This window comes from Oncorhynchus mykiss, chromosome 22 (genome assembly GCF_013265735.2).
Source record: "Oncorhynchus mykiss isolate Arlee chromosome 22, USDA_OmykA_1.1, whole genome shotgun sequence".
Classification (NCBI taxonomy): Eukaryota; Metazoa; Chordata; class Actinopteri; order Salmoniformes; family Salmonidae; genus Oncorhynchus; species Oncorhynchus mykiss.
This window is the reverse complement of record NC_048586.1, coordinates 31,660,351-31,672,729: the sequence shown is the minus strand read 5'-3', so window position 1 is coordinate 31,672,729 and position 12,379 is coordinate 31,660,351. Positions and strand designations below refer to the sequence as shown.

At 46.4% G+C, this 12,379-nt stretch overlaps 1 protein-coding gene across 2 annotated transcripts in view; it reads right to left on the bottom strand.

Annotated features, from left to right (window-relative positions):
• cerkl (ceramide kinase-like) overlaps positions 1-12,379 on the bottom strand; it is a 92,545-nt gene that overhangs the window by 64,235 nt on the left and 15,931 nt on the right. For both annotated transcript variants that reach the window (XR_005038821.1, XM_021579536.2), the window contains exon 2: positions 9,313-9,546. Coding sequence is in view for 1 of the 2 variants with exons in the window: in XM_021579536.2 (XP_021435211.2) it covers positions 9,313-9,546 (234 nt within the window). In the remaining variant the exon portion in view is untranslated. The remainder of the gene's footprint in view (positions 1-9,312; positions 9,547-12,379) is intronic.

Below are 12,379 nucleotides of genomic sequence, written 5' to 3'. Positions count from 1 at the left end.
TCTCTGCTGCTGTGTTTTCACTGTAGGTGACGAACCTGTGTTTCTCTGCTGCTGTGTTTTCACTGTAGGTGACGAACCTGTGTTCTTCTGCTGCTGTGTTTTCACTGTAGGTGATGAACCTGTGTTTCTCTGCTGCTGTGTTTTCACTGTAGGTGATGAACCTGTGTTTCTCTGCTGCTGTGTTTTCACTGTAGGTGACGAACCTGTGTTCTTCTGCTGCTGTGTTTTCACTGTAGGTGATGAACCTGTGTTTCTCTGCTGCTGTGTTTTCACTGTAGGTGATGAACTTGTGTTTCTCTGCTGCTGTGTTTTCACTGTAGGTGATGAACCTGTGTTCTTCTGCTGCTGTGTTTTCACTGTAGATGACGAACCTGTGTTTCTCTGCTGCTGTGTTTTCACTGTAGGTGACGAACCTGTGTTTCTCTGCTGCTGTGTTTTCACTGTAGGTGATGAACCTGTGTTTCTCTGCTGCTGTGTTTTCACTGTAGGTGATGAACCTGTGTTTCTCTGCTGCTGTGTTTTCACTGTAGGTGATGAACCTTTCTTCTGCTGCTGTGTTTTCACTGTAGGTGATGAACCTGTGTTTCTCTGCTGCTGTGTTTTCACTGTAGGTGATGAACCTGTGTTCTTCTGCTGCTGTGTTTTCACTGTAGGTGATGAACCTGTGTTCTTCTGCTGCTGTGTTTTCACTGTAGGTGATGAACCTGTGTTTCTCTGCTGCTGTGTTTTCACTGTAGGTGACGAACCTGTGTTCTTCTGCTGCTGTGTTTTCACTGTAGGTGATGAACCTGTGTTTCTCTGCTGCTGTGTTTTCACTGTAGGTGACGAACCTGTGTTTCTCTGCTGCTGTGTTTTCACTGTAGGTGACGAACCTGTGTTCTTCTGCTGCTGTGTTTTCACTGTAGGTGATGAACCTGTGTTTCTCTGCTGCTGTGTTTTCACTGTAGGTGATGAACCTGTGTTTCTCTGCTGCTGTGTTTTCACTGTAGGTGACGAACCTGTGTTCTTCTGCTGCTGTGTTTTCACTGTAGGTGATGAACCTGTGTTTCTCTGCTGCTGTGTTTTCACTGTAGGTGACGAACCTGTGTTTCTCTGCTGCTGTGTTTTCACTGTAGGTGACGAACCTGTGTTCTTCTGCTGCTGTGTTTTCACTGTAGGTGATGAACCTGTGTTCCTCTGCTGCTGTGTTTTCACTGTAGATGAAGAACCTGTGTTTCTCTGCTGCTGTGTTTTCACTGTAGGTGATGAACCTGTGTTCTTCTGCTGCTGTGTTTTCACTGTAGGTGATGAACCTGTGTTTCTCTGCTGCTGTGTTTTCACTGTAGGTGACGAACCTGTGTTCTTCTGCTGCTGTGTTTTCACTGTAGATGACGAACCTGTGTTTCTCTGCTGCTGTGTTTTCACTGTAGGTGACGAACCTGTGTTTCTCTGCTGCTGTGTTTTCACTGTAGGTGATGAACCTGTGTTTCTCTGCTGCTGTGTTTTCACTGTAGGTGATGAACCTGTGTTCTTCTGCTGCTGTGTTTTCACTGTAGGTGATGAACCTGTGTTTCTCTGCTGCTGTGTTTTCACTGTAGGTGATGAACCTGTGTTTCTCTGCTGCTGTGTTTTCACTGTAGGTGATGAACCTGTGTTTCTCTGCTGCTGTGTTTTCACTGTAGGTGATGAACCTGTGTTCTTCTGCTGCTGTGTTTTCACTGTAGGTGACAAACCTGTGTTTCTCTGCTGCTGTGTTTTCACTGTAGGTGATGAACCTGTGTTTCTCTGCTGCTGTGTTTTCACTGTAGGTGACAAACCTGTGTTTCTCTGCTGCTATGTTATCTTTTAGAAATACAGCGTGTGTGTCAGACATGACATGTGGTCTGTGCTTCAACAATGACAGATAACAGGGTTTGGTGTGACAGAGAGATGAGGCCAGACATGCAGACAGGCAGGCAGACAGGCAGGCAGACAGGCAGGCAGACAGTCTGTGGGGAATACACTGAGACAGGACTGGTACTCCATGCAGTGAAAGTAATACTGTATGTCTGTGATACCTTTGGTACAGAGTTGAGCATCTGCTACGCTCTGTTTCATCCTCCACAGAGAGAGACAGGAGCAGACGGCTATAAACACACACACAGCCACTCTCCCATGATGAGAGAACACACACACTGAAGCACAAATACAGGCACACAGAGGCACACAGAGGCACACACAGGCACACACAGGCACACACAAACTCCAATTCACTCATGCTCTCCCTTGATGTAACTCACATGGTCATTCAGTGACACACTTAAAACTCTCCTACTCTTCTAAGTCAACAACTGTCTCCCATGATTCAATTAAAACACTCAATCACTAACTCCCTTATCCACCTTGTCCTGTATCCTTCACCACAACACCTACTGTATATCCCTTACTGGTTCATTCACCCACCCATTCATCCAGTACATCCACACAATCCACTTTCTCTCTAACTAATTCACTTGACTCGCCCATTGGGAAGTTTTCCCACCTCACCAAACTAAGTTCACAAAGACCAACAACAGAAAACATGGTGGACTAAGCTAGGCTGAGCGAGGGACTGCTATCTGTTCAGAGGTGCTGGAGAGAAGGTAGTGCCGCCATGGATACACAGGGTGACTTAATGGAAAGGCTGTTAATGTGTAACATAATACACTCCTCCAGTCAGCTAGCAGGCATGGACCAGGGTAACATAATGCACTCCTCCAGTCAGCTAGCAGGCAGGGACCAGGGTAACATAATACACTCCTCCAGTCAGCTAGCAGGCAGGGGTCCAGGGTAACATAATACACTCCTCCAGTCAGCTAGCAGGCATGGACCAGGGTAACATAATACACTCCTCCAGTCAGCTAGCAGGCAGGGGACCAGGGTAACATAATACACTCCTCCAGTCAGCTAGCAGGCAGGGGTCCAGGGTAACATAATACACTCCTCCAGTCAGCTAGCAGGCAGGGGACCAGGGTAACATAATACACTCCTCCAGTCAGCTAGCAGGCAGGGTCCAGGGTAACATAATACACTCCTCCAGTCAGCTAGCAGGCAGGGACCAGGGTAACATAATACACTCCTCCAGTCAGCTAGCAGGCAGGGGACCAGGGTAACATAATACACTCCTCCAGTCAGCTAGCAGGCAGGGGTCCAGGGTAACATAATACACTCCTCCAGTCAGCTAGCAGGCAGGGGACCAGGGTAACATAATACACTCCTCCAGTCAGCTAGCAGGCAGGGACCAGGGTAACAGAATACACTCCTCCAGTCAGCTAGCAGGCAGGGACCAGGGTAACATAATACACTCCTCCAGTCAGCTAGCAGGCAGGGACCAAGGTAACATAATACACTCCTCCAGTCAGCTAGCAGGCAGGGACCAGGGTAACATAATACACTCCTCCAGTCAGCTAGCAGGCAGGGACCAAGGTAACATAATACACTCCTCCAGTCAGCTAGCAGGCAGGGGACCAGGGTAAAGTCCTTAATACAGTCCTCCAGCATGCACAGCACAACACAGACAGTAATATCATTCTCAGGATATGACTACATGCTGGACTCTTATAAAACAGATTAAGTTATATGTCATAAAACTATTTATACCGAACAAAAATATAAACACAACATATAACGTGGTGGTCCCATGTTTCAAGAGCTGAAATAAAACCTCCCACAAATGTTCCACAAAAAGTGTATTTTTCTCAAATTTTGTGCACAAATTTGTTTACATTTCTGTTAGTGAGCATTTCTCCTTCGCCAAGATAATCCATCTGGGAGACAAATGCACTACTTTGGGCCACATGCCGCTTTGAGCCTCAGCACACATGACTTCCTGTTACAATTATACCTGGATAGCCTCACACAATGGTACACAGTGCACTGTGCTCTCCCTCTCTCTCGCTCTGTTTTCCATTGGGGGATGATGTATCTTGTTTTATTGTGAAGTCAGCGGTGCTGTTGTTAAGTCAGCGGTGCTGCTGAATCATTTCTCCCTTAGGGGGAATATCAACTGTGGCACGCTGGACTACAGGAGCTCTCACCTGTTACAGAGGGAACGGTGAATCCCTGCACCCTCGTTTCCCAGGGAGCCTCTAATAACGTTGCACAATGGAGGGAGTGTCCCAGCTGACAGTTGAACACAAAAGGTGTTGCTCTGAAACTCGTCTCCCTCCTTGCCTTTATTATCAACCCCTCTCTCTCCTTTCCTAGAAACAGATTCTGAACGCTGGAAATCAAATGGGGACATTGCCTTGGCCATTGCAGTGACAAGCCATGTGATGTGGTCTGACACATGAGGTGACGTGGTCCAGCTGAGGATGTCAGCCACCAGATTAAACCAGCCATCAGTCGTGTGATAATGTCTCCAGCCCGGTCACAGACAGACCAACGTGTGCGAGAGGCCAGAGCTAACAATGGCAACACCTGTACAAGGCAGAATGTCTGTGTCTTTCTGATACCCTTGGCCTTGTGCGAGCACGCAACACTGTGTAGACCTACAATCGCCTCCATGGCATTTTTAAAGCCTCCTTTCATTCACAGATTAGTGGTCCGTCTATCGGGCAGGTCAATCAGACCAACCAGGCCTGCATCGCCACCAGGCCGTCTCCCCTCTCCGGACAGATAATGTGGCCTTGGTGCTCTTGTCAAAGTGGATGGTCACACTCCTGCATCAAGTTGAACTTTATTGTTGTTGCCGCTAAAGGCCCTCAGGGGGAAGAAAAGAGAGAGCGAGAAGGAGAAGACAAAAAGAGAGAGAGAAGGGAAAAAGCTCAGAGTTCAACTAAAAGGTCATCCCAGTTGATCCACTGGCCATTGTCCTCTAAAATGAATTCATATGTGCATTGGAATAAGTCTTTTGATAAGATGTAGTGTAAGAGCTCCATAAAACACCCGAGCAAAGTTGTTTAACAACAGAATGGAGAGGATTGTTTTTAGCCCTTTATGTTTTAACTCTTTGTATAGAGCCTATATGAATATATGAATGATTCATGAGGCTATTATTGGATCTTATATAAGATTATATACAGTGCCTTGCGAAAGTATTCGGCCCCCTTGAACTTTGCGACCTTTTGCCACATTTCAGGCTTCAAACATAAAGATATAAAACTGTATTTTTTTGTGAAGAATCAACAACAAGTGGGACACAATCATGAAGTGGAACGACATTTATTGGATATTTCAAACTTTTTTAACAAATCAAAAACTGAAAAATTGGGCGTGCAAAATTATTCAGCTCCCTTAAGTTAATACTTTGTAGCGCCACCTTTTGCTGCGATTACAGCTGTAAGTCGCTTGGGGTATGTCTCTATCAGTTTTGCACATCGAGAGACTGACATTTTTTCCCATTCCTCCTTGCAAAACAGCTCGAGCTCAGTGAGGTTGGATGGAGAGCATTTGTGAACAGCAGTTTTCAGTTCTTTCCACAGATTCTCGATTGGATTCAGGTCTGGACTTTGACTTGGCCATTCTAACACCTGGATATGTTTATTTTTGAACCATTCCATTGTAGATTTTGCTTTATGTTTTGGATCATTGTCTTGTTGGAAGACAAATCTCCGTCCCAGTCTCAGGTCTTTTGCAGACTCCATCAGGTTTTCTTCCAGAATGGTCCTGTATTTGGCTCCATCCATCTTCCCATCAATTTTAACCATCTTCCCTGTCCCTGCTGAAGAAAAGCAGGCCCAAACCATGATGCTGCCACCACCATGTTTGACAGTGGGGATGGTGTGTTCAGGGTGATGAGCTGTGTTGCTTTTACGCCAAACATAACGTTTTGCATTGTTGCCAAAAAGTTCAATTTTGGTTTCATCTGACCAGAGCATCTTCTTCCACATGTTTGGTGTGTCTCCCAGGTGGCTTGTGGCAAACTTTAAACAACACTTTTTATGGATATCTTTAAGAAATGGCTTTCTTCTTGCCACTCTTCCATAAAGGCCAGATTTGTGCAATATACGACTGATTGTTGTCCTATGGACAGAGTCTCCCACCTCAGCTGTAAATCTCTGCAGTTCATCCAGAGTGATCATGGGCCTCTTGGTTGCATCTCTGATCAGTCTTCTCCTTGTATGAGCTGAAAGTTTAGGGACGGCCAGGTCTTGGTAGATTTGCAGTGGTCTGATACTCCTTCCATTTCAATATTATCGCTTGCACAGTGCTCCTTGGGATGTTTAAAACTTGGGAAATCTTTTTGTATCCAAATCCGGCTTTAAACTTCTTCACAACAGTATCTTGGACCTGACTGGTGTGTTCCTTGTTCTTCATGATGCTCTCTGCGCTTTTAACGGACCTCTGAGACTATCACAGTGCAGGTGCATTTATACGGAGACTTGATTACACACAGGTGGATTGTAGTTATCATCATTAGTCATTTAGGTCAACATTGGATCATTCAGAGATCCTCACTGAACTTCTGGAGAGAGTTTGCTGCACTGAAAGTAAAGGGTCTGAATAATTTTGCACGCCCAATTTTTCAGTTTTTGATTTGTTAAAAAAGTTTGAAATATCAAATAAATGTCATTCCACTTCATGATTGTGTCCCACTTGTTGTTGATTCTACACAAAAAAAAATGCAGTTTTATATCTTTATGTTTGAAGCCTGAAATGTGTCAAAAGGTCGCAAAGTTCAAGGGGGCCGAATACTTTCGCAAGACACTGTACCTCTTGTTGATAAGGACAAAAAGGTCTGTTATTTTCCTAATTTACTTACCTACTTACATAACGCCAGGTGAAGGCTAAGGCCTCTGCATTATGCTTCAAACACCACGCTTTAATAGCGACAATGTTTTGAGCCACAGTGGATCTTTGTCAGGTTTAACCATATTCACTCATACACCGGATAGGTGCAGTGAAATGTGTTGTTTTACAGAGTCAGTCATAGAAGTACGGCGCCCCTGGAGCTAATTAGGGTTAAGTGCCTTGCTCATGGGCACATTAGCTGATTTTTCACCTTGTCGGCTCGGGTATTCAAACCAGCGACCTTTCGGTTACTGGCCCAACGCTCTAACCACTAGGCTACCTGCCTCCCAATAACCAGTCTCTTGTTGATATCATTTAATATATACTGTAGTAGTGCAAATACACTGCCACTGTCTTACATCAAAAGCTGAATTGGAAATAGATTTGGTGAAAACTATTCTGTACAATGAGGCTTTTTTAACAGGTGCCCAGGCTTAGTTTCATAAAATGATCTATTCTGCATATTCCTAACCAAAAAATGCCAGCTAATATCAAATTGTTGTTTTTAATAGCAGACAATCTAGAATATTTTTTTAGCTTATTCAGTGTCCTGTAGGCTGCCTCCCGACATGTTGTTTTAATTATGTTAATTTATTCATGTTAAAGTACTCGCAGTCCTCTCACACAAAAACCCAAAGCCTGCATCCCAAATGGCCGCATCCCAAATGGCACCCTATTCCCAACATAGTGCACTTCCTTTTGACCAGAGGCCTATGGGTCTTGGTCAAAAGTAGTTCACTATATATAGAATAGGGTCCCATTTGGAATTTAGCCAAGGATTTGGATCTTCTTCAGGCTGAGAGAGGTACAGCTTTAAAAGTTGGCTGTGCCAAAGTTGCACTACATCCCAAATAGAACCCTCTTTCATAGGTAATGTAGTGCACTACTTTTGAACTGGGCCCATGGGGTTCTAGTCAAAAGTAGTGAACTATATAGGACATAGGGTGCCATTTGGGGCACATTCTTGTTTTGCCTGAGGAACAGAACAGAACAGGGAAGACGGAACAGAGCTTCAGAGAGGAGAAGACAGGCTTGTGAAAGGAGAGATGGTTTTATTATGCACAGACTGACAGTGTCACTAACTGGGGCTGTCTAGGTTGTCTAAGCTACACCTGGTAGGGCTATCTCTAAACCAGGTTTCTCACTTACAGAAACAGTCAGACTCCAACATACATTCTATGCACACACTGTATATTAGTCAAAATGTCTGGGGTTGACATTAAATTGTCAAGGATATTATGTCTGAGGAGGCAGCATGTAGTAGATTCATTAAGAGGTGTTGGTAATGGCCACTTTTTTGTGTGACGGCCATGGCATTGCCTGAAGAGTAGGAGGAGGGTGGGAGAGAGGAGGAGTAGGGTGGGAAAGAAGGAGATGAGGTGGTAGGAGGAGTAGTGGATAAGGAGGAGGAGGGTAGGAGAGAGGAGGCGAGTGGGAGAGAGGAGGCAATGGGAGGGTGGAAGAGAGGAGGAGGGAGGGTGGAATGAGGAGGTGTTGGCCACTAGGGCCTGAAGAACAGGTTGATGGTGGCCACCCTGTAGTTAGTAATTATCTGTCGTTCTACGGAGCTGATGGGGGGAGACAGGGAGACAGGCTGTCAGGACCAGGGCAGCCCAGCATGGCCCTCAGAGACAGGTGTCCCCATCATGGGAGGTCTCTTCCTGGAGACACTCTGAGAGCCAATAACCACATAGGGGTGGTGGTGCCACTCTAAGCCTTATATTGAACTCATATTCAGATATAATGCTGGCTCTGGTGCCTCTGTAACTACTAACTGCTGTTGGAATGGTTCCATCCTTTTAGAAAAGGTATCTCAGGTTTCGTCAACAAATTCTTAAGGAGCCTTTCCAGTCCTCTTGTTTGTTAGCATGATATAAAGTGACCAATTGTTGGGAGGTGTTGTGTTAACCCGAGCATGTGATCTCTATGCTTGGAACACATGGGAGCTTATCCGGTCTGGTAATATGTCACTAAGTTGTATGACATATCTTGCAACACAAATGTCCAGGACACTTCCAGTGCTGCTTTTTTATATTTCATGGTTTGAATTTCCACACAGGTTTTACCAAAACATCTGTGTAAATCTTTTTCACTTGCTGCTTAAAATAAGCTGTAAAAAATCACGATAGGAAGATATTGGAGACTGTATTTGTGTGACAACCTGTAAAAAGACTGTGATATCCTAATGACTATAGTGATCGATAATGCATAGCTTTATTACCAGTGAACTTTAAGGGACCAAATATATGAGCCTGCCTCAAAATCATTGTGGGCTGTTGCACTTAACAAAATCAATGCAAATTGCTGTCCAACATAAACAGCTTGATATGTTTGGTGTTCAAATATTTGTCAAAACCATGGCCCACTTGGAGTAGTACAATTGAGTTTGGGGCCATAGGTTCAGTCCACATAAAAATGCACTACTCAGTCATACCATATACTGTATGGGTTTACCTGACCCAGATTAAGCCTAGCCTTAGACTAAAAAGCAGAATCACCATTGAGTCTAGAACTAGGCTCAACCTTTGTCAGAGAAATCAGTCTGTGTTTAAAGTATTTTTTATGAAGGACACTGACACTTACCACTGAGTATCTCCTTAAGTTTTTTAAACCAGATCTCACAGTGGTCCACGCTCATGTTGTTGAAGTGAATGGCATGGTCCTTCAGCTTGGGTCCCTTCTTCTTACACTGGAACAGAGTGATGCCCAGGAGAGTGCCCCCTGTCTCCTGGCCCGCAGAACGACGTCTCTTCACCTTCACTCCAAACACATCCTTCAGCTCCACGTACTCTGTCCTCCTCAGAGTTTCGGACTGACCTGGAACACAGAGACAGATATTATATGCTACAAGCAGCGTATATAAAAGCTAAGGAACAAACACATCCTTCAGCTCCATGTACTCTTTACACCTCAGCATCTCCGATTGACCTGGAGATACACAGGAAGAAAGAATATGATATAGCTAAATATTGTATTGCAAATATTGCAGGAGCCCTTTACTAGGATGCTGCCATAAATGCTTTGGCCTATGCGCGAACAAACAACTTAGCCTAGTTCTGAGAGATAATAGGTTTACATTTACATTTATGCAGGCGCTCTTATCCATAGGTTTAAAAGTTAAGTGTTTAAGTTCTACTCCTAATGTGTTGACAGAGAGCGTGACATCACAGGACTCTGGATTTTCGCACTTTTGCCACCGAAAGTATCTGGAACCCGGAATTCCTGTTTGACACGTTCCTGCATGGATTATCGGAGGTGGTTGAAGCTCGCAGCCCGGGAGCTGCCCATAGACCACGACTCACTCATAGCCTTGACCCTACAGATCGATTGCCGGCTTCGGGAACGTAGGAGGTAGAGGAGGTCTGTTCCTGGTCACACTCGCTCGTTCACGATTCCCACCTCGCCTCCGAAGAATCACGGAAGTTCCCAAAGTCTAGATGGCTGGGAGAATCCGACTTCACCCGAGTTCCCTCGGGAATCACAGAGGGCAGTCGACCCGTTTCCTTCGGAGGCCATGCAACTGGACAGGGCTAGATTGTCTCCTGTTGAACGCTTGCGCAGACTGAGCACCAAGCGCTATCTGTATTGTGGTACTACAGAACATTGGATATCTACCTGTCCATTAAAAGACCAGGCTCATCAGCAGATGAGTATGCTGGTGAGTCGTACGGGGAGTTTCCAATCTCCCCTTACTAATAACCCTCTTCTCTTCTTACTCATACCCATCTTCTCTTCTTACTCGTAACCCTCTTCATGCCATCCTGCTGTGAGGTGACGGGTCCAAATCTCTCCGGGTGCTCATTGACTGGGGCCGACGAGAGTTTTATGGACTCCACCATGGTGTCGGAGCTGGGTACCTCCACAAAACCCCTCTCTATTCCCATGGACGTTACTGCGCTGGATGGGCGTTCTACTGGCAGAGTTACCCACAATACGGATCCTATCAACCTGCGAGTGTCAGGTAATCACAGTGAGTCTATGCCGTTCCTGATCATCAAATCACCTGGTTTTGATGGCTCGTGGCTCAACTGGGCTTTTGGATCTATCATGGGTTGGAGCCCGTTCTACCACATGCATTGTCTGAAATTTATTCAGATGGATTCTGACAATGTTAGAGTGGTGGTGGATTGGCCTCAACCCACATCCAGAGTGCAGCTGCAACGTTTTCTAGGGTTTGCTCATTTCTACAGCAGCTTCATCCGGGTTTACAGCACCCTGGCTTCCCCCCTCTCAGCACTCACCTCTCCCAAGGTTCCTTTCACGTGGTCTACAGCAGCTGACCGGTTATTTTTGGACCTCAAGCATCGATTCACTACAGCTCCCATCTTATTCCATCCGGCCCTGTTCCGTCAGTTCGTGTAGGAGGTCGACGCCTCAACGTCGGAGTGGGGGGCATCCTGTCCCAGCGTTCTGCCCAGGACCAAAAGCTGCATCCCTCGCCTTACTTTCCCATCGACTTAACCCCGCTGAGAGGAACTATGATGTGGGAAATCGAGAGATACTTGATGGATGGAGTTGGAAGAGTGGAGGCACTGGTTAGAGGGGTCGGAACATCCATTCCTAGTGTGGACTGACCATAAGAACCTGGAATATCTCCGCACCTTCAAACGCCTCAACCCAAGGCAGGCTTGATGGGCCCTGTTATTCACTTGTTTTAATTTCACTATCTCCTACCACCCTGGGTCCAATAATATCAAACCTGATTCGCTCTCATGCCTGTATAGCCCCGCTGCCACACCGTCTGACCCCGAGACCATCCTCCCTACCTCGTGTCTGGGGGCTGCACTCATGTGGGGTATAGAGAGCCGGGTCCCAGGGGTGAGCCCGGCTAAACAGATGTTTTTCCCGGACTCTGTCCATTCTCCGGTCCTGGAATGGGCCCATTCCTCTAGACTCACCTGCCATCCTGGCTCCCGTCGGACTTTGGCCTTCGTCCAACAACGTTTTTGGTGGCCCACCATGGTTCCTGATGTCTCCGAGTTCATCGCCGCCTGCACTGTGTGTGCGCAGAATAAGACTCTGCGGCAAGCTTCGGCGGGCCTCCTTCAACCACTCCATGTTCCTCACCGCCCCAGGTCTCATATATCCGGCCAGCCTGCCCTCTGGCTTCCAACACCAGTCTAACAGCCAGTCAGAGCAAGACAATAAGGACCTGCAGACGGCTCTTCGTTGCCTCGTCTCCGACAATCCCACCATCTGGAGCCAGCAACTCGTGTGGGTGGAATACGCCCGCAAACACCCTTCCCTGCTCGGCCAGTGGCCTCTCGCCCCTTTGAGTGTTCCTTGGGATATCAGGGTCCCCACGCCAGGTGGTGCCCATAGGGGGAGGGGGGGAGGGGGGGGTTACTATCACACCCTGATCTGTTTCACCTGTCTTGTGCTTGTCTCCACCCCCCACCAGGTGTCTCCCATTTGTCCCCATTATCTCCTGTGTATTTATACCTGTGTTTTCTGTTTGTCTGTGCCAGTTAGTCTTGTACTGTCAAGTAGTTCCAGCGTGTTTCCCGTTTTTCCTGTTTCTCTAGTTTTGTTTTCTAGTCTTCCCGGTTCTGACCATTCTGCCTGCCCTGACCCTGCCTGCCGTTCTGTCTCTGATTGACTCTGCCTCAGATTACTGACCTCTGCCTGCCCTTGACCTGCCATTTGCTTG